Source organism: Pezoporus occidentalis, unplaced genomic scaffold (genome assembly GCF_034315485.1).
Source record: "Pezoporus occidentalis ecotype Australia unplaced genomic scaffold, CSIRO_AGI_Poc_V1 ctg35, whole genome shotgun sequence".
NCBI lineage: Eukaryota > Metazoa > Chordata > Aves > Psittaciformes > Psittacidae > Pezoporus > Pezoporus occidentalis.
Genome location: NW_026915483.1, coordinates 6,515,995 through 6,537,161, shown reverse-complemented (window position 1 = coordinate 6,537,161; position 21,167 = coordinate 6,515,995). Strand labels below are relative to the sequence as shown.

At 41.5% G+C, this 21,167-nt stretch overlaps 1 protein-coding gene across 7 annotated transcripts in view; it reads right to left on the bottom strand.

Annotated features, from left to right (window-relative positions):
- CHL1 (cell adhesion molecule L1 like) overlaps nt 1-21,167 on the bottom strand; it is a 143,895-nt gene that overhangs the window by 43,952 nt on the left and 78,776 nt on the right. For 6 of the 7 annotated variants that reach the window (XM_062630357.1, XM_062630356.1, XM_062630359.1 and 3 more), the window contains exons 2-7: nt 20,294-20,483; nt 14,272-14,377; nt 12,459-12,649; nt 4,203-4,325; nt 2,925-3,095; nt 1,095-1,142 (exon numbers count right to left, since the gene is read on the bottom strand). In XM_062630357.1, coding sequence (XP_062486341.1) covers nt 1,095-1,142; nt 2,925-3,095; nt 4,203-4,325; nt 12,459-12,649; nt 14,272-14,377; nt 20,294-20,384 — 730 coding nt within the window. In that variant the 5' untranslated portion in view covers nt 20,385-20,483. The remainder of the gene's footprint in view (nt 1-1,094; nt 1,143-2,924; nt 3,096-4,202; nt 4,326-12,458; nt 12,650-14,271; nt 14,378-20,293; nt 20,484-21,167) is intronic. The other variant, XM_062630358.1, reaches the window with a different exon arrangement.

Genomic DNA, 21,167 nt, shown 5'->3' with positions numbered 1-21,167 from the left:
AACACTTTGGTGCCTCTGGATACGCTCACACGTTTTCCATCTGCCCTCCACCTTTCACTGCCAAAGGCAGGCAGTGCCCCTTCCCCACCAGCAACAGAAGTTCAGATATCTCTCCAAGGGAAAAAAAAAAAGGATTTTTGAGTATCTGTCACTCTGCACCAGCCCTGCTTGTTCTGCTCACAAGGCTTAGCCTCAATTGGTCTGTTCTGTGCTTTGTTACCCATCAAGAAACACAGAAGGAGAGCCCCTTTTCAAAAACTTCAGTGCTTGTCCAGCAAAATGAGGTCTTTCAGGAGTTTCAAATTGGGAAATTCAAAACACAGAGATGCTCAAAAGCAATGTAACCAAATAAATCAGAGGCCATAGCTACATACAAAAGCCAGAACTAACTCTCATTTTTACCTATCTGAAACAAAATTAGCTCAGTGGAGAATTGCAGGAAGAGCTGATAGCTGCCTACTGACTTGTCCACATTGCCTGTATGAGCAGGCAGAATACATTCAGGATATTGTTCCACAAAGAGGGGAACACAAAGCGAGGGAAGATGTGACTCCCCGGGACAAGAAGTGCTGTGGTGAGTACCAGACAGGGCAATGCATGGCCAAGCGAACCGCCTCTCACATAACCCCAGGTAGAGCTATAGATGGGGACGATTAACACAGAGCACCTAAAGCTCTGTAAATCCACACCTTAAGCTCACCCTGAAGTAATGCAGACCCAGAGTGACCTTTTAGACATGAATTCATGGTTTCAAACTGTGGGTACCCAACACCAGAGTCTTCTTAACTGCTCCTGCTCTGAACTGATACCACGAGAAACGCAGGATATCAGACTCCTTACTTACAGCACATTATGAAATGTGAATGTTCTTTTCTCAAGTAAGAAAGGTACCTCTTTGTTAAAAGCTCTTCAGATTTCTGTCACAAAATACAAGATGAGCAAATTGTACTCCATGGACCATTTAAATCCATCCCCATCACAATAAAGAGGCTTTTGTGATTTTCTTTTTCCCTTTTCCTGAGCAGCAGCTCACATTTAATCTCAGATGGTAGATTCTCTGTTTAAAGGCTAAATAACAGATGTATTTAACTCACCCTTAGTAACTGCAGCGTTAGGTGAGCCTGAGTCATTAGCATGCTTAACTGAAATAAATAAAAGTGACAACCAAACACAAACATGCATAGTTGATATAGAAATAAAAGAAACAATAAATCAACCAAAACAAAACCATGCCCCCCTATTTCTGCCATAAAAGAAAGAAACAAAGGAAAACATAAAGTAAAGCAACAGATGAACAACAATTTATGAAAATACAAAGAAAATTCTTCAAATATATGTATTATTCTGCAAAATACTTAATGGATGATATAATTATCATTTCATCCTAGCTACCTATTATGATAATAAATAAAAGCACTAATCCCTAAGTAACCACTATTAAGAAATTTTAGATCTTTATATATCTCTTTATTCTTACTGCTCAGCTTTTTTCTATGTATTTTCTTAAATCCAGTCCCTCGCCTGGGATTTGTCACAGAGTGGCGTGGGCAGTCTCAAGCTGAATTTAAAAACCATTTAGGTGTGTGGATGTGTGTGGGACTGGACCCATTAGAAAATCCACAGAGAGCAACATTTCATTCTGATATTTTTGTCACAATTACTACCCCAAGATATAGCTTAAGCAAGTATTAAGAGATACAAAGCCGCATTAATTCTTTATCTTTTTATCCCAACAAGAAAACTCTCAAAATCATATATTAAATATTAGGCTTTCATTCATGAAGAAAAATCTCCTTGGCTTTCTGGGCTGCATAAGCCCAAAAGGTCAGAAGTATTAGTGAAACTGAAGACTGATATTAAGGGCACAGGCAGACTCAGCAAGTAGTAGAAGTGATACCAGAAACTATTACAGCCAGAAGAGATTCGAGCAAAGGAGGATGGACCTCCAGCTGGTATAAGCTGCCTTAGTTCCACCAGCTTCTGTTGGGCTTTGCTGATTTTGCAGCTGGGAGTTTGCCCTAAAAGGCTGCTTTTGTTGTTTTTTTTTTCCCTTGGATATTTTCATTCTTTTCCTCTGTTTCCAACACTGATGGCTGTACAGCTTATACATTCAGTGGCTTTAAGCAGCTTGAATTAGCAGTTTGATGCCATAGCAGGTGGGTATACACCGAATAAATGCATGCGTATGACAGTGAAACAGAAAACCCCATATGCCCCAGTAAGACTCAGGGGCACCACCTGAAACCATCTTTTGTACAAGACCCTTGGAGACTGCAGGAATAAAAAGATGTTAAGATAAATAAACAAATACAATTAGAATCATAGAATAGTTAGGGTTGGAAAGGACCTTAAGATCATCTAGTTCCAGCCCCCTTGCCATGGGCAGGGACACCTCACACTAAGCCATGTCACTCAGATACAATTCAAATACAAATACAATTCAGTGTTCCCTACACTACATTTCATTAAGGAAATGGAAAATGCCTTGTGTGTCACTACTGATGCTCAAGGAAGCTTGCAAACACCTGGCAAGCACTGTCCCTCCCAACCACATTACTGCACCCAGACCGACCCAGGCTGGCACCCAAGGAGGATATGGCCACAGAAAGTCCTCAAGACTCAGTGAAGCCCATCCACTGGTGACTGCAAGAGAAGCAGTTTTCCCTAGTGCATCACCAGCTTTCATTGGAGGGAGAATAGGAATAAAAATGTGGCCCTTTGGGCCCAAACAGCTTGCAAACAGCATTTATTGGTTGAATTTAGCCCTTAGAGTAAGGTTTATAACGCAAGAATAAGCACAGTAACACATGCATTTTCTTCAGGGAATCGCATCATAGACACAGGGCACACATCTGCATTTGCTGATGCCTGGGGAGTTAGAAAAAAACAACAGAAAAGAAGAAACTACTCATCCACAGACTTACAACGGGAAACCTTCAGCGTCATTGGCATTTTCTGTACAATCGTCCTCAGTCTTGGAAATGCTGCAAAGCAACAATAATCACTCCGACTGTCATTTTCTTCCACGTTTGCAAAGTAGAGATCTCCCTTAAGGCTCATGGAGACCCTTTCATCTTGTGGAATGTGCTGCAAATCTAACAAGAAAAAATAATTGTGATATGGTAATGGTGCTGCTATGTTTCACCAATACGACTACTAATGCTCTCGTCTTACGCTTGCTTCCACGCACAGAATGTAACTGATGCAAAAGAGGCAGAAGACCCAGCATAACAAACAGGTTATTTACCAAGATTCAGCATACAACTGATAATAGACTACAAATATTTTATATAAAATATGTATTTTATATAATATATGAAAAAAAATTTATAATGAAATTTGGTGATTGAAAAATACTCAGTACAAAATTCCTGCTTAGGTGAAGGGAAATATCCTGTACCTTTCCCCAATATAAACGCCTATAATAATTATATGGACACCACCATTTACAGATGTCCCCCATGGTCAGTCTCCCAAACACTTTGCCCTTCTGTATCTACAGATTACAGCAGGGAAGTAAGTGTTAGTGTGAGCTAAGGTTGTTGCATTGTCTCATTGTCGGTCCAGCCAAATACAGGTCTGTGCTAAATATGCATGTCAGGAGTAGAGAGGCTGCCTTATAAGATCAGAGGTTTAATCTGGCACCCTGTCTCTGCAAATACTTGGTCAGCATCAGAAACAAACTCTTCATGTCATGGTGGCAATCAGAGTTACTTTGCTTCCCAAGAGCCAGAATTTGCCACAGAACACAAATGCCGAAAAATAATGGGACAGAAACCCACAAGGAACTAATTATACATACCTGGGAGTTGGTTTTTTTTTCTTAGAATCATAAATCAAGCATTAGTTTATGAAAAGAATAAAATAGTAATGATAGAAATAATAAATTGACACATTTTATCATCTCTACCGTAAATTCAGCAGTCCTCATTACTGGTAAACTCATTTATCGATGTGTAAGATTTCTGATGTCTCATATTTAATAATATGTTGTGTCAATGTACCCTACAATTTAGCTTCGTGTTATGTAAAAACATATCCCCATTCTCCATTTTTCAATTTTGTTTTTCAGTATCCAGATCTTTTCCCTAAGCACTTGCACAATTACCATTCCCATAAATTATGAATCTGTAATGAAACTGCTCTGGAAGACAAATGTTTTAAACCTCCTCATATGAATCATGTTAAAATTGTTTACTTACCAATATTCATCCAATAGATATGCAAAGGTGGGATGCCTTTTGGGGGGTTACAGTGCAAAATCACAGAATCACCATGCTCCACATCAAGAGGTTCAATTTTTTCTTTTGGGAATTTTGGTACACCTGCACAGAAACAAAGAAGTTCCTCTTTATTGTTACCTTTTGAAATTTTGCCCTTTGCTTCCCCCTTAATATAGTTCTTAATAATATATTTACCTTAGCATCACCCTTTGTCTTTAGTTACTACTATTGTTTACAAGGTGATACAGAGTAACAATGCATTTACTAAAAGTAAGAAATATCTGCTGCATCTCCATTCATAAAGTGCAGAGATTGCAGTGTTGAAAGCCAGGCAACTGAACTGTGAGGTTGTTAACACTTGTCTATGATCCCCATGGGTTTTGCTTAAGCTTTATTTTAATTAATTTATTTTCAAATGCTTTCTATAGCTCCTTTTTGTGCACTGTCTGGAAGGGACAACTAAAAGCAAACAGAATTGCAGCCTGAGGTTAAAACTGGCATAGAGAACTATGCACTGATAGGTCCTGGGCTGCTCCCAGGGGATCAGAAATCAGTCTGAGAGTGCTGTATGCTCTGGGGAGTCTTGGTTAAAAAGTGGTTCCAAAGAAACAACCACAAGTCAATGCAGATGAGGACAGACATTAGGCAGCTATTCAGCCTTGTGCCTGGAGTGGTCCCAGTTATCCACCTCTAGTATCAGATGAAGCAGAAGACTGGTCTAAAGACTGTATGGCCTCATCTTCTCAGGTGTAAAACCTGTGCTGTGCAGAGGCAGACTTTCTCAGCAAGCTTGTCCTTTGGGATGCAGAGACAGGCTTTGCATGAAAGAACACACAGGGTGCACAAGGGCTCCACTATTTGGGCTCAACTATATGTCGAGTAATCATTCAAGGAATTGTTCAAACACCCAGAACATCAGCACCGATGCCAGCAGGCTGTCCAAAGCCTGAACCATGCTTGGCAAACCAGGGCAACCTGGCCACTCTTGCCAGCCCAAAATGCTACCGGAGCGCATCAAAGAAGAGGGGAAACAGAGCTGAGCTGGAAAGGACTGGGAAGCTGCAGCTCAGAGATTATTGCAACAAAATCAGTTTGTGAAAAGTAACCACTCCTTAAACAAATTCAGCTAAGACAGTTTCAGGGCAGACATCTTCTGCTTTCATTTTAGGCAAGTTGAAACCAGCAAAAGTTTCAGTTCAGGCAACCCCATTAAACAGCAAAATTAACAGCGATTAAACAGCAAAGGAATGAAAGCACCCCAGCTGTGAGGAGTCAATCTGGCACAGAAAATATTGCCATCCTCGTGTTCAAGTCATGACAGGGAACTCTGATAGCGAATAAACAATTTGAAACATCAGTGGTCCAGCAGCTCTGCAGGATATCTGCAGTGTCACATTGCAGGAGTCACACTGAAGGAGAAAGGTGAGAAATGCAGGGCCAGGACTCTCTCTGAGGAGACTATACATTGTAGGATTAGTAAACATAAAAGAAGCAGTCACTCTAATACTGATTGCCTGAATGCAGATTGTGCATAGATTTTATCTCAAGGAGGATTATTAATGTGTTATGAATTCTTAGGAGAGGCAAAATGAAGCTAATGAGCATTACTCACTCCGTAGGTGAAGTTTCAGATAACAAAGAGATTGTATGTTCAAATCCCAAATGTCCTCCACCTCGAAAAAGTACTCAAACCACGGGTGCTCAGGCCTTCTGGGTTATTCCATGCTGTTTTGCTTCATTTAGTTCATTGTGAAAAGCATTGAAAAACTTTGATTTTTCCTCTCAATGCATAACTTTGGTTTGAACCCTTTAAGTTTTGCAAGAGAGGAAAACTCAACTTTCATGATAAGTTGCTGGGCCAGACCTTCTGTAAAGCATGTTTTCATCCTGGGGTGCAACAGTGTCAAAGACTAAGAAAATAACTGCTTCTGAGTTCGTCATGAGGAGATTTATTAAAATGAAGAAGCTACTCTCACATTAGACTTTGGCTCTTGCACATTAGTTTTCAGCATGTATATGTATTTTTTTTCAGTGTTCCTCTGTTTTAATTAGTGGACATTCCAGAATCAATCAGTACTGATTTGTAGCTGATTGCAGAAACTATCACATCTGAAATAAGTTCGAAAGTATCATACAAGATTAATTGTGTCATGAAAGTGTTTAATACTGTATGGAGTTATCAATGCAGCACATGGACACTGTAACATTTACAGCTAATTGATCTCTTTGCAGCGATACCATTAAAACTGTCATGTCAATCTTTTATGCAATTCCCCACACACAGATATAATGAGAAGGGACAGAGAATCCAGGATAGCTCCAAGTGTTACCTCTCAAATATCCATAACACAGGGGAGAGCAACACTATTTAATGACTCTGAGAAAGGCTTGCTGAAGTGCCAGCAGGACACTTGTCTCACAACACAAGCAATCAAGTGGCATGTATGAAACAGCCTTAGGGAAGATAAGAAACTGCACACTTGGCTTCTGTTATGGAAACATCTTCTAAAGGCCCACCGTGACATATAAAGCTCTCAAAACAGTCTTGGGAAAGGCTTTGATGCCCAAGTGCCATTTCTTGACAAGGCTGTACAGCGCTCAAAAAACACAATTACAGTGTTTTGAAAGTGTGTAAACCATGGAAATGGAAGATTATCAGTGTCCAGAGCCATTTGTGCAAGGAACCAGGCTCTGTTTAATCCCTGGGGTGACTCAAAGTTTAATGACTGAACTGTACTTGAGATTAGGCTGAAATACCACTGGCAAATTAGGCTGGCTAAGAGAAATATCAGAAAGGAGGCTGGGTCACTCTCTCCTACTTCTGATCTGTTTGGAATATGCAGTATCTCAACAAAAAGCAAACAGGAGTGAGACCAATACAATATAAAAATCTAAATTGAAATTAGCATTATGAATTCAGAAATGTGGCAACCACAGTTGCAGTACTCCAGTCCCCAGCAGGACGGCTTCAGGTTTACTCAGGTACCTATTAGCACACTTTTGTTCTACGGCTTAGCTTTTGTCTTGCTGCTGACTACAATGACTTCACACAACTTATAACAGTCTTGATTATGGCAAAAATAGAGCTCATTCAATCTGGTATTTTATGTGTTTCTGTGCAAAATGTTAAGAAACTGAACTGAAGGAAAAGGGTTTCTCCATGTAACTGCAGAAGTTCTTGAGGCCCCGATGTCTGTTTTCTACCAGTACCTAATGTAAAATGGGAGTTAAGCCATTGTGGCAAATCAGCAATTAGCAAATTAGCTAACGTATACTGGGTCTTTTTTTTATACCCTTGTCTGTGGGGGCTGCTGGAGAAGTGTCCTGAGCTAGATGGAGGTTTAGCTTCTCCCATCATGGATGTTCTTAAATTATTCCATACAGATAAATACTTAAAGGAGGTAAGAATGAAGGAAAAAGGAAACAGTCAAGATATTTCAATATCCTGGAAATTCCCAGCTCCTCAGACACTTTAATTAGTAGCTGACGGTTTGCTGTACAGATCTATATCTTGTCCAGTGAATAGCCCACCGCCTCAAAGAATCTTAAACATGATTTACAGTCACTGATTGCATATGTACTGAATATTACTGAATACAACTTCGGCAGCTTCCAGTACTCATCTCAATGTATTAATTGGTATTCTGATGCATGTAGTATAAGCAGTAGTTAAAACTGTAATTTTCATTGCAGCCTTTGAACTGTTTATGAGATATGATCCTGCTTATTTATGGACTTTTTAATTGCTGCATTAAATTGAAAAAGTTAGGAAAATCTGGCTGTCAGGAAGACCAAATGGCCATCAGTCCATTTGCTCTCAAAGAAGCTTTTGTGATAGCCTTTTTTTCTGTGTAAATCTCTATCACTCTTTCCAAAGTTATGGTCACTGGCAAAAATCAGAGTGATACCAATGATTTAGATGGCCAAAAAGTTGTCAAAAGCATACGACACTGATTTAGGAGGCAAAAGGTTTCAATTTTATTTCCATCATCTCCATATTCTCAGAGAGTTACTCTCTTTTGTTTTGTTTTCCATATATGCTATACTTGAAAACCTTCACAAAACTTCCTATTTTAGAATCAGCTCAATATCTTTTAATGATTTCACAATATTCACATCTGGTTTTTTTTGTTGGTTTGTTTTGGTTTTTGTTTTTTTTATATTAACACAGGTTTTGCTTTCTCTGGGAATTCTAGAACTAACACCATTGGCATACTACGGCCTGTCGCTGCACAATTTTATGTTTAGGCTATGTTTCCATTCTCGGATCTTTGGTCTTTTGCAGCAGTAGCTTTAGAAATACTGAGCATAAATCTTGATGAAGTCTACCATGAAAAGTCTTTTACACTGCAGTTAATTAAAGAAGTTTAAACTGTACTTCTCCTTCCTCTGGCATTGAGCCTACTCAGTAATTCAAGCAACAGATTCCCTAAATACAGAAGGAGGGTAGCTGAAGTCTGTGTTCTCACCATTTAAATTCATTTTCATGCTGCATGTATCTTGTAACAATCTGGACTTTGTAAATGATACAAACGTACAGAGATCCTCAGACCCCATTCTTCCCCACGCTCCTTAATGTCAACATATATAGGGGAGGTGTGGTGTTTTCATTATGTAGGTAAGATTTAATGATCATTTCTACTGACATTTCTATTGCTTTCCTGGAATGACTACTGTGAGTAAACAGTCTTTTGTTCTCCTTTCCAGCAGCAACCTTACAGACCCAGTATTCTACTTCTCCAGTGTAAATGTAATTTATGAGAAAAACCTGGCCTAATCTGACTTGCTGTTTTCTTCACTTCATTGGCATAGTGACTTGCCAAGTAGCTTACATTTTACTTGAATACAGCTGGCAAAGCACAGCCACCTTTGCATCATTACCATGAATGCATGTAGTGATCTCACATGTACCAGTCTGTGCTTCAAAACTTGTGGGTGAATAGAGGTAATTTATCTCAAACCCTTCTGTGTCAGTGATTGCCTAATTTACAGTAGATCTATGCATCAGCAGCTCTCTTTCACTTGAGCACAGTTATAGACTATCCAGCACTTTAAAAAATCAAAGGTGTCTTCTATTACCCTGTGAATTCCGAATTAATTTGCAGCATCTACATTGCACCATTAAATGAAAGATTTCATGGCAGGAGAGTATGAATAAAAGTAAATGTGTCTTAAAAGCTGTGGAAGTTGGGTAAATGCCTCTAATATTTTATCTGTACCATGTATGTACTTTCTGGATTTAGGACTTTGCATGCACTGGCACTAAAATTCCTCTCTCATTTGATAACAACCATGCTTATACTTTCTCAGTTAATTTGTTACTAACTACCCCCAGTATATTTAATATCTACTCAAGCTAGTATAGACAATATTTCATCAAAAGCAAAAATTATCTGCTCTGAGTATAGACACAGTAGTCTCAGATACAGACATCAACTTGTTCTTGTTTTCCAATTTTAAGGATCTTTTTCAGTTCAGCAGCAAAGAGGTCCACATCATTCTGCTGCTGGAAGTGACATACCTTCACTGAAACATTACACTGATGTCTTGCACTGCTCTGAATATTAATGAGTCTGAGAACCTTGTTTAAAAAAAGTTTCATTAACTCCATTGCCCTGGTCAGAATACAAAGGGAATAATTCTGTCCTGTCTAAAGCCCTGAGTAAGTGCATCACTCTCCTGTTCCTGCACAAAACTCCAGCTGACATCAGCTGCACTGTCCTACCTTTGCAGCCAACTTCTAGCATTAGTTCAATAAACTTCATCTTACTGTCTTAAAACTTTATGCAATCCCCTACTCCAGAATGCTATTCCCTTTAAGCAACCGCAAGTTGGTAGAGACTATATAGCAAGACATGTAATCTCGTTAATTCCTCCCCAAACACCAAGCTATTGCATTAGGGAATACTATGCAATGCAGTGCAATATGAAATAAATTTCCCAGAGAAAAAAAAAATCCGTAAAATCATCTGGAAGGAAAATAAATTATGTCTTTCAAGAGGAGCACTCATAAAGATACATTTACATGGCATCCTTAGCAGGGCCCCTCTCTCAGGAGCTCTCCCAGCCCCTGAGATGTGCCTTATTTTCAAAATGACCACAGTGCCATGACTCTCCCACCCCCAGCTACCATGCCTAGAATGCTTCTTAGGGATATTTTCTATAAAAAATACACGACAAAAATGTTTATGCATGTTTCTCATAGCCCATTTCATCTGCACTGACATGCTAGAAGCATTTTTTGTAGCTAGGTAGACCTTTCCTGTCACTTCAACGGCTCAGAAGGCTGTAGAGACATCCCCTGCCATGTGAACACAGCAATTCCACGTGTGCGCAGTGCTTTCAGGTGACTTGGCGACAAAACACTGCAGGAACCTGGAAATGCAGGATCTAATCTGAAAACCCCACTGCACTGCTGATTCTCTTCTTTCTCCATGCCACCCAGCTCCATCATAAAGTCTGATCCATGTTCCACCCTACTCCATTGTGGAGCCAGGGAAGTTTCTTGTCCTTTCTACTTCCATTAGGAAGGTTCTGCTTCAAATTTTCCTCTTTTTATTCATGTATTTCAACCCTGAATGTAAGAGCAATTTTGTGTTCATCTTCCTATTTCATTTCCAGACCTCAAGTGCTTAAACATATTGGTACAAACCTAGTTGCATCAATGTCGTCCTTATCAGAACCTTGAGCTGCATATCAGTAAATTTCATGCTACTTCTATAAACCTGGTCGTTAAAATCACCCATTCCCTCCACTGCCCTCCCTCTGTGCTAAGGATGGAAGGACAAGTTTCCAGGATTGGTAATTTTCCCTACTATATTTTTGAGCTCATTTTCCCTTCAGTTTAGGTCTTTAATATTCTCCCCATAAGTATTTATATCAAACTCTGAGTGGTACTGACATCAGACTCATGAACTCACAGTTGATTGGATGACATCCCTTTGAGCTTTCAAACATTTGTATCAGTTGCTATTTTTCAGGAATAAACTGCTATTTCTCCCACCCTTTCCCCCAGCTTCTGTTTCCATGTTCCTTGCTCTGAGGTAGAGACCATATGGTCCTCCCAGCTTCTGGGCACTCCGTCATGGTTGCCAAGCTGAAATACTCCGGTCTTATGACTCTTCACGACATTTGCTTCCCAATAAATGTTTGAAAAGTGAAAGCATCACATAATTCCTAACTCTTTATCAAATACATTCCTCCAGTATTAGTGAGAACACTTCAAATTTAACTCAGGAGTTTCCCCAAACTTACAGTGCCTTTTACAAAATTTCCCCAAAGTGATCTGAATGAAAGCAATTTTCTTTTCCATGACAATGACTTCCTATTCCTTTATTGCCCACTACATTTTTAGTCTTTAATATATTTCTATTTCATGATGTTTGTCATTATCCCTATCTTTCATGAACAGCTAATATCTTTCAATAGCCGTACTGCAGTTAAGAGAGCTACTCTGATGGTTTTCCTGCTATTTATCTCTCAAAATATTTTAATTACTTTATTTTCATGATGGGCTGGCATCAGCTCACAAATTATCTCTGCCTAAATTAGATTCAGAATTTACCAGGCTATGACTCTTGTCAATATTTATGCTTTCTTCTTTGCAGAAAGAGAAAAGTATTAGAAGAGGAAACATCACAAGAGCAAATAGTGGCTTTTAAGCAAATACAAATCAGAAAACAATTCTAATGGAGGTTAAGGCAAAGGCAAACCGAGTACTTTATAAAAGTATTTGAATACTCAAGTCAAAGTCATTTCCTGTCATTGAACGTTCACCTCTCCTGAGATGGTTATTAAAAGGTTTATACCAATTTGTCTATCAACCCATTCTCTACAGGCAAAGTGGGACAGACAGGACTCCGAAAGTAAATAATAAATGTTTTCCAAATGAATATATCAGGGAAAATATATACATAACCTACCCAATGCATTTGAATTTATAAAAGTTGGTAAGGAGCATCAGCATCAGCATGTAGAAACCTGTAAGGAGTTGATAGTCCAGAGGTATTCTCTGAAATCCTGCATTCAGATTTGGGTTCTGTCCTCAAAACCAGGAATGAAATTAAATCATTCCAGGGGGCACACAGAGCTTTTTCTTTCAATGTTCACTGAGTAACAAGCAGTGCATGTTTCACCATATACTACCTTAACAATTCGTGCTTTCCTCATTAATTTGAGGAAACACAGTTTTAATCTTCAAAATCCCCAGACCAAAAGCCAAGTAAAAGCCCTTACTTGGAACAATTAGCTCAATTTCTTCTGACATGGCAGTTCCCAGCACATTGGATGCAAAGCAACGATATTTCCCTTGAAAATTGGTGATGATTCCACGATTTTGAATCACAAATGTTCCAGAGTTGTTAGTTGCAACTATCCTTGGGTCAGATAACAAATCAAATGGTTTTCCATCCTTAGTCCAGTTAAAGCTGAAAAACAAGACCAGTGTTACACGAGACAGGCCACAGAACAGGGAGCACTATGGTACAAAACCAGTGGTAAATAGGGGTCCAAAAGTGTACTATTAAAATAAAAGAAAAAACTTGATGTAGGAGAGAGTTAAATGGCAAAATAACCACTGTGCTGCCATAAGCTGTGGTAGCTATTGGGCATTTTTCTCCTATCAGACACTTTACTTTTGGATAACTGACTGTGACATGAAATAAACACAAAGCTTAAGGCAAAGACAATAAATGAGAGAGGCCATCTGTGAAAGCAAGAGCACAGAGTGAAAAGAACTATATGTCTACAAAAAAAGGCTGTGTCTGCGTCTGTAGAAGAGGTGGTACTTTTGACTGGCAAAGATTGACAGGAGCTTTTCTCACTATCTACAGGAGATACCATGGTCGAAACAAGGAGAAACTGAGATGACTCAACTGAGTTTCTCCTGGTCTTGACACAGAATCAGTTGTAGTTTTGATGATACTAATGTGTGACTTTGATTAATGCTGAAGGCTTGGTCATAGTTTATGCATCTGAAAGTCTTAGATGGATTGAAATAAGGCTGCAGTGATTAAAAATCAGAGACAGTTGGAAATTAGACTATTACATGCATCTATGGAAGATGTACATTTTTCAATATTTTGTCATGTTTTAAGAGAAAACAAATGTATGTTTTGGTACTTCATTAATACTGGTAAAACTGCCTTGCTACAGTATGGAAGGGAATAGGGGTTCCTACTGCCTAACCAGCACTAACACATACATTTAAATATACTGGAAAACCTTCATTAATCCACCGATAAACAGTGAAGCAAAGGAAATTTGTTATCATGCTACAAATCTCCATTCAGAGTTCAAGTAAGCATGATTAAATCAACTTGATATAAAATAACAATTGTCTTTCTAAAGCAAGTTTAAATTGTGTTGCAGGTAAAGAAGGGAAAGATCAGAGTAAAACTGACATGCAAACCAGCTATTAATTTAGCCCATGCACCATCCAATTGTGAAAGCCTCAGGAGAAGCTTCTACTGTATTATTACATTTTTGCTAATCACATTTTCATTAAAAATTTTTCCTTTTCGCACTGGCATAAAATACATAAAGCTTACCTTTGGATATTTATTTGAATAACTCCTTATGTGTATATTTGTAACATCACTATGGCCGCAATGATGCTAGGTGCAGACAAGGTATCAGATAAAATGCAAATGTGATCTTTGAATACACAATTTAATGTGCTTGGTATTTTTAGGGTTGCTGTGGAAAAGCCAGAACAGCTGGGACCCTTTGATTACCATTACACATCTCCTATCTTTTGCAGCACAGCCCAGACAAGCTATTTTAAATCAGACGGTGAACTCAGCACATGCACGGAACATCTCCCAACAAGAAAAAGACATGTTGATATCTATTCAACATGAGTGAAGTGATGGAGCAATAAAAGCTGAATGGCCTAAATGGAAACCCAAACCTTAACCTTGTCTTACAGTGATGAGCAGGTTACTGTACATCAGCTATTCCTCCCCTCCTCAAAACCATAGTGATGTTTGGCAAAGGCTACAAGCAAATTCAATTTCTGCTTGCTTCTCTGGGTGAAAGCAATACTCACATGGGCTGTGGGTTTCCTCTAGCTTCACATTTAATTGTAAAGTCCTCATCAAAGGGGTAAGCAACCTGGGTGTGGGATTGCTCCGTGATTGTTGGAAGCTGTGCAACTGAACACAAAGAAGTAGCAGGTTAAAACACCATCCAAGCAAAGCTATGCTCCGCTCAGGTCATTTCTTAGAAAGATTCAACATCAGGATTGCCTTACACCTGCAAAGAGTGAGGAATTGCCAACACTCTCTGCTCCCCAAACTGAACACTGTTAATGCCCCAATAGCCAGAAGAAAGCTTGATGGCACTGACTACACCCAGCCAGCCATTCACAGGTATCACCTGCACACACTTCCATGTAGCACCAACCCATCCAGTGCAGAGGACAGCTATGGCCATGCTAAGCTAAAGTCAAAGCATGGGTGTGTGGAATGGTAAATTTATTCAGTGGTGAAGTCAGTAACTGGCTTTTTAATCCAGACAGATACACACACATGAAGTAGCAAATTGCTATGTCCATCCTGGATAAAATTGCCAGGAAATCTATGGACTGAAAAGACGACTTAATGCCCCCTCTAGGGTACAGCAGTTATCAGTGACACGGTAACACAATGATGTTTCACTAACTTCTTTTTTTTTTTCTAGAGGAAGAAGTGTTGTGAATGTCTGTGTAACAGAGCCATAAGAGGGAGGATGCTCCCTACAGCGGAGCTGGGGATAATAGGATCATCACATTGCTATAAACAGCCAGGAAGAAAATTAACACGCTCTTTGTTTTCTCTTTTAAGTCCAGGAAGCTCAAAGCTGGAGCAAAACGTGGTGCCTTGCCATGCCATGTGGTCTCAAAGCTGAACAATTCCAAGCCCACCAGCTTCACGGATCAGACATAAATCCTTTTTATTAAAATATAAAACGCTTCATTAAAGCAAATTAAGGGCTAGGTGGTTCCCCTGTGTAGGTACATAAAAGCAGTGGATGCCCAGACAGTTTGTCCTGCACTTTACAGTCACAGCTCCACTTTTACTTTATTTAAACGCAAAGAGCCACTGCTGTACTTTCCTCCAAAAACACCTTCTACTTCCAAGTGCTGATAACCAAATTTGGATAGCTTTAAAAAATATCTGTCCTGGGTTCAGCAGTAGCAGTCATTTTTCCCCTTCTTGGTAGCTGGTGCAGTGCTGTGTTTTGACTTTCAGCTCGGGAACAGAGCTGATAACAAGCGATGTTTTGGTTTGGCCAAGGACTTTGTGAGCCTCATGCTCTGCCAGGGAGGAGGGGAAGCCGGGAGGAAGCAGAGACAGGACACCTGACCCAAACTGACCAAAGAGGTATTCCATACCACAGCACGTCATGCCCAGGATGTAACTGGGAGTTAGCCGGAAGGGCTGGGGGACTGCAGGGTTGGAGGAGGTATCGGTCAGAGCTTGGTCGGGCTTGGGGGGCGAGTTATCGGTCGGCTGGTGGTGAGATGATGTATTCTCTTCCCTTGTTATTTCCTTTATCAGTATTATCATTGGTGGTAGCAGCAGTGATTTGTGTTATACCTTAGTTACTAAACTGTTCTTATCTCAACCCGTGGGAGTTGCATTCTTTTCGATTCTCCTCTCCGTCCCTCCGAGAGCAGGGGGAGGGCAAGAAAAGGGGGGGAAGTGAGCGAACGAGTTGCCTGACTGGGTTTAAACCACGACAGTTCTTTTTGGCGCCCAACGTGGGGCACGAAGGGTTGAGATAACGACAGATTTGACTGGATTAATGGTCACTCGTCACAATGCTGATTTATTGGCTCTCAGAGTTGTTTCGCTTGATCTCACAGCTTCAGAATGTTGTAACTTACGTAGAGCCGGTATTTGCTGTGATAGTGTTTATCAAGTATGGGGCCTGGGCTAAGGTTCTTGTCTCACTGTGCTTTATGGCAATGGCTTGTAATACGGGCGGGCTCCAGCAGCAGGGCGGGACGGACGTGGCCGTGGACTTGTACCTGGCCGTCCGGCTGCTCTTCACCGTCCTGGCCCTCACCCTACTCTCCATCTTCGTGAGGCTGCGGGGAGCCGAGGGGGAGCGGCCCCGGGAGCCGGCGGCTGCTGAACCGGCCCGGGAGAGCGGCCCCGGGGACCAAGCAGCGGCGGGAGCGGGGCCGGAGGCCGCGAGGGGACGGGTGCCGGTGGAGGAGGTCGGGGCGGTCGAGGAGCGGAAGGAGGCAGCTGCCGAGCAGCGGGAAAAGGCGGCGGAGGAGCCGAGCCCCGCGGCGGAGCCGAGCCCCGCGGAAGAGCCGAGCACCGCGGCGGAGCCGAGCCCTGCGGCCGAGCCCAGCCCCGCGACGGCAGATGGCATTTCCCGGAAGCCGCCCGCCGAGCCCCAGGAGGATGCAGGAGACCACGCAGCATTTCCCAGCAAGGCAGAGGAGGAAGAGCTGGACTCAGGAAAAGAGAAGCTGGCGGTGGGAGAGCCGGCAAGCACAGCAGCTGCACCAGCCCCAGTGACAAGTACAGCAGCATCGTGTGAGAGTTCTGAAGGTTTTGAATGGCCTTTGGGTATCCTTGGGACCTGCCTGCTGATTGTGATGGGGATCAGCATGTTGGCACACACACAGACTGTGTTCTACCCACCACCATTTTGTCTGATCTCAAAAGTTAAGCAGAGTCAGGTTTGGGTCTTGTCTGGGGTTAGACGACAATATAGGGGGACCAAGAGGTTTTCCCCAAGGCTGGACAGTCATGAGTGGCAGGGTGTGTGGGACAGTATGGGCAAGTATCTAGTCCACTGGGCCCCTCCAGTGCTTTGGAAGCGTCGGAGATGGAAGGCAGCTGTGTGGAGTCCCCAGCAACAAGCTGCAGAAACTGCTTAAGGGGACAGTGAATTATTTTGAGCCTGGTGGGCCCAATGCACTTCAGGCCATCAGAGCAGAGATGCAACACAGAGATGGACTCATGATCGAGGGGTGGACTTAGCAATGGACACTATTGCCCAGGTTATTCACGAGTGTGAACACTGCACACAGTCTCTCCTGCTCTGGAAGACTATTACAAGAGATGGAGCCTGACATCATGGACCAGATGGACTCAGCAGCTTTATAGGGACTGGTCTATGCACTAAGATAAGAGTATATTGAAAATATGGGATCTGAGCATGACGTGAATGGTATGGAATAAGGGGTGGATAATGTCCTGGGTTCAGCAGTAGCAGTCATTTTTCCCCTTCTTGGTAGCTGGTGCAGTGCTGTGTTTTGACTTTCAGCTCGGGAACAGAGCTGATAACAAGCGATGTTTTGGTTTGGCCAAGGACTTTGTGAGCCTCATGCTCTGCCAGGGAGGAGGGGAAGCCGGGAGGAAGCAGAGACAGGACACCTGACCCAAACTGACCAAAGAGGTATTCCATACCACAGCACGTCATGCCCAGGATGTAACTGGGAGTTAGCCGGAAGGGCTGGGGGACTGCAGGGTTGGAGGAGGTATCGGTCAGAGCTTGGTCGGGCTTGGGGGGGCGAGTTATTGGTCGGCTGGTGGTGAGATGATGTATTCTCTTCCCTTGTTATTTCCTTTATCAGTATTATCATTGGTGGTAGCAGCAGTGATTTGTGTTATACCTTAGTTACTAAACTGTTCTTATCTCAACCCGTGGGAGTTGCATTCTTTTCGATTCTCCTCTCCGTCCCTCCGAGAGCAGGGGGAGGGCAAGAAAAGGGGGGAAGTGAGCGAACGAGTTGCCTGACTGGGTTTAAACCACGACAATATCCTATAACCCTACTTGATTGATTCCCCTTTGCAGCCAGGGCCATTGGCAGACTCCGGAGTGCTAACAGCTCACAGCAGGTTCACATGATGCCCTGCAACTGGCCTGTGTCCTATTCTGAGGCTACAGTGCCCAAAACACTGCAAAGAGCCTACATGTCATTTTCCTTAGGTTTATTTATTTATTTCCCCCCACTGTAATTCATAAAATCAATAGAGTTTTACTTTGTTGGGTTTCTCCCCCATCCCCTAAAAATATCAGACTGTAGCTTGCAATCCTCCTGGTCCACTTATGTTTGAAAAATGCAAAGCTTGGGAGGTCTGGGCTGTACTCCAGGCAGTGGGGTCCACTGGTGTTCATTGTATTGCCCCTTATGAGCCTCATCCCATATTTTACATGTGTGCTAAAACCACACCAACCGTGTAAAACAGGCAGTTTGAATGCATTCACAGCCAGAGGGGGATAAAGGAGGTGCTCCCCAGGGTGGTATGTAGGCGTAGGAAATACTTGTCTAGGGACTAACATACGCCTTCAGACGTACACCTGCTCCTTTTTCAGACTTAAACAGCAGGTTGGTATAGGTACCTCACAGAAGCTTCAGGGAGATTCAGAGCCAAAATGAGGAATTTATGTGAAGGATAAAACCAAATCCTCAGAGCTAAGGGCTGCATTGGACCACAAACACCAAATATATGATAGTAGGCAAGTTTACTGCTACATTTACAGAACCATAGAATCATGGAATTTATGATTTTATGATTTTTATTCATTCATAGAATCATGTTTGGATTGGAAGAAACCTTAAAGCTCATCCACTTCCAACCCCCTGTCATGGGCAGGGACACATTCCACTAGACCAGGTTGCCCCAAGCCCCATCCAACCTGGCCTTGAACACTGCCAGGGATGGGGCAGACACAGCTTTTCTGAGCACCCTGTGCCAGTGCCTCAGCACCCTCACAGGGAAGAATTTCTTCCTAATGTCCGATCCAAATCTACCCTCTGTCAGCTTGAAGCCAATCCCCCTTGTGGGTAGACACCTTAGACCTAGGTCATCACTTCTCATGCAGGCTTGTAGGCATAACCTAATCTAATCTATTTCTATTCTATTCTAGTCTAATGTAGTCCATTCAGTTCCATTCCTTTCTGTTGCAATCCTTTCTGTTCTGTTTTATTCCACTGCATTCCATTCCATTGCATTCTATTCCATTCCACTCCATTCCATTCCCCTCCATTCCATTCCTTATGCTCACCCTAAGTTGAATAACAATGAGACTGTTCTTTCCCTGTCCAAAAACACTTTCAAGGACACAAATCACAAACCACACAATCTGAAACAGGATTTTATTTTATGATTCCATTTTATTTTGGTTGTTACTTTTATGTTATGTTATTTTATGTTTTTTTTTGTTTGCTTTGGGCTGTGTTTTTTACTCTGTTTCAAAGCTGATGCTCATGAGCACATGTGCAACCAGGGGAAGACTAATGCATTCTTCATCTTAGCTTGAAGAAACAACCCTTCCAGTCTGTGAAAGGAAAGCCAAGCACCGTGGAAAGCAGCAGCAGGAAGACAGGCCAAGTGGTCCCTGTCTCCTGAAGAATGAGAACAGTAACCACGAGCATCAAGATCAAGCACACACAAATGTTCAAGAATACCATGAGGTATTTCCCAAAGCATGACACCTACTGATGACAAGCACACGACTTCCAACACTTGTTCAGGGGCTGCACTTCCTAGCCAGGAGTAAATGAAAATTGCTCTCATGCCTGCCCGGTGGTGGTGTTGCACGCAGGGAGAGCTGGAAAGTGGCAGCTGCTGATGGGGCAGCAAGTCTGAAGCCCTTCCAAGCACAGGCTGCTTTGTGCAAGCAAGAACGCTGAGGGAAATGGAGCCAAGGGAAGAGCAGATCTTGCTTTCACTCTGAGCTTGCACTGAGCTATGGAGCCAGAGAGCACCAGTGACTGCTGTATTGCTGGGTGGTGACATGGAACAGAGAAGCATAGAATAGAATGGAAAGAGAATGGAATGCAATGCAATACAATGAAATACGAATCACTGGGTATGCCGGGCTCTTATTGAACAGGATATTTAAACAAAGAGTATGTCCACGTAAACAGGTCCAAAAAAAGTAGCTTACATTTTTATCACATCTGAATTTCCCAAAGGCCATCTTCTGGCAGAATTAAATTAAAAATGGAACAACTGAAAAGCAGGATTTAATATTTTTTTTCTTCAGGAAAAGGTTAAAAAAAAAAAAAGAATACCAAAACAAACATCAGAGTGTTCAGTAAAATAGCTACAACTCACCTGATAGTGGTATTTCAATAGCTGCTGCCAAACTCAATAGAAAGAAAAACAGGCATATGGTGATCCCTTTTGTGCCTAATAGCATCTTCATCACTCTTCTGTAAACAAGGAGTCCAAACAGAATGAGAGATAACTTATGCTTCCTCTCACCGTCACTTCAAATCAGATGTAAGGATGTGAAATAGAAAGTCTAGTGAGGGGAAGAAAGAACCACATTAGCTTGCAATATTAACTTGCTTCTAACAGGGTTACCAACTTAAATCAATGCTTCAGGATTTGCAGCTAAATTGCAAAACTGCACTGAGTGGTACAATTTCCTCTTCTCTCTCTCCACCCCACAAAAGTAAAATTCATTATACCACCGAAGTATAATTATTTTGTGTTTTGCAATTAGAAGTAGAGATGGTTTTAAAGATGGCCTATTTGTAATCATTCCACTTCATAAATTTTTCTAATGACAGCTGTGTAAGTTGGAAAGTAATGTAACACATCTAATGAGAGAAATTTGGTATACTAACGACCTTGTTCATAAATCTCATATGTCTTTCATCTTTCATTTATGTTTAAAAAAGGACACAATTTAGTTCATTAGTAAGGACCAGAACATGAAACCTTTGCTTTTCCTTATAATCTCAGAACTGCTATACATAGATTTTACACAATCCATTATACATCCTTAGATTCTACATTGCCAGGAAAAATGTCAGGTGCCTGCCAAAACCAGACATATTCAGCTCTAATGAGCATTTCAGTGTAATTCACAGAGGAGAAAAGGAGAGAGAACTTCACAGATGTGGGTGTATGGAGGATTTCAGTCATCAGCATCATTCACAGTATCTCAGCAAAATATTAACCAGTATAAGATATGCTTCGT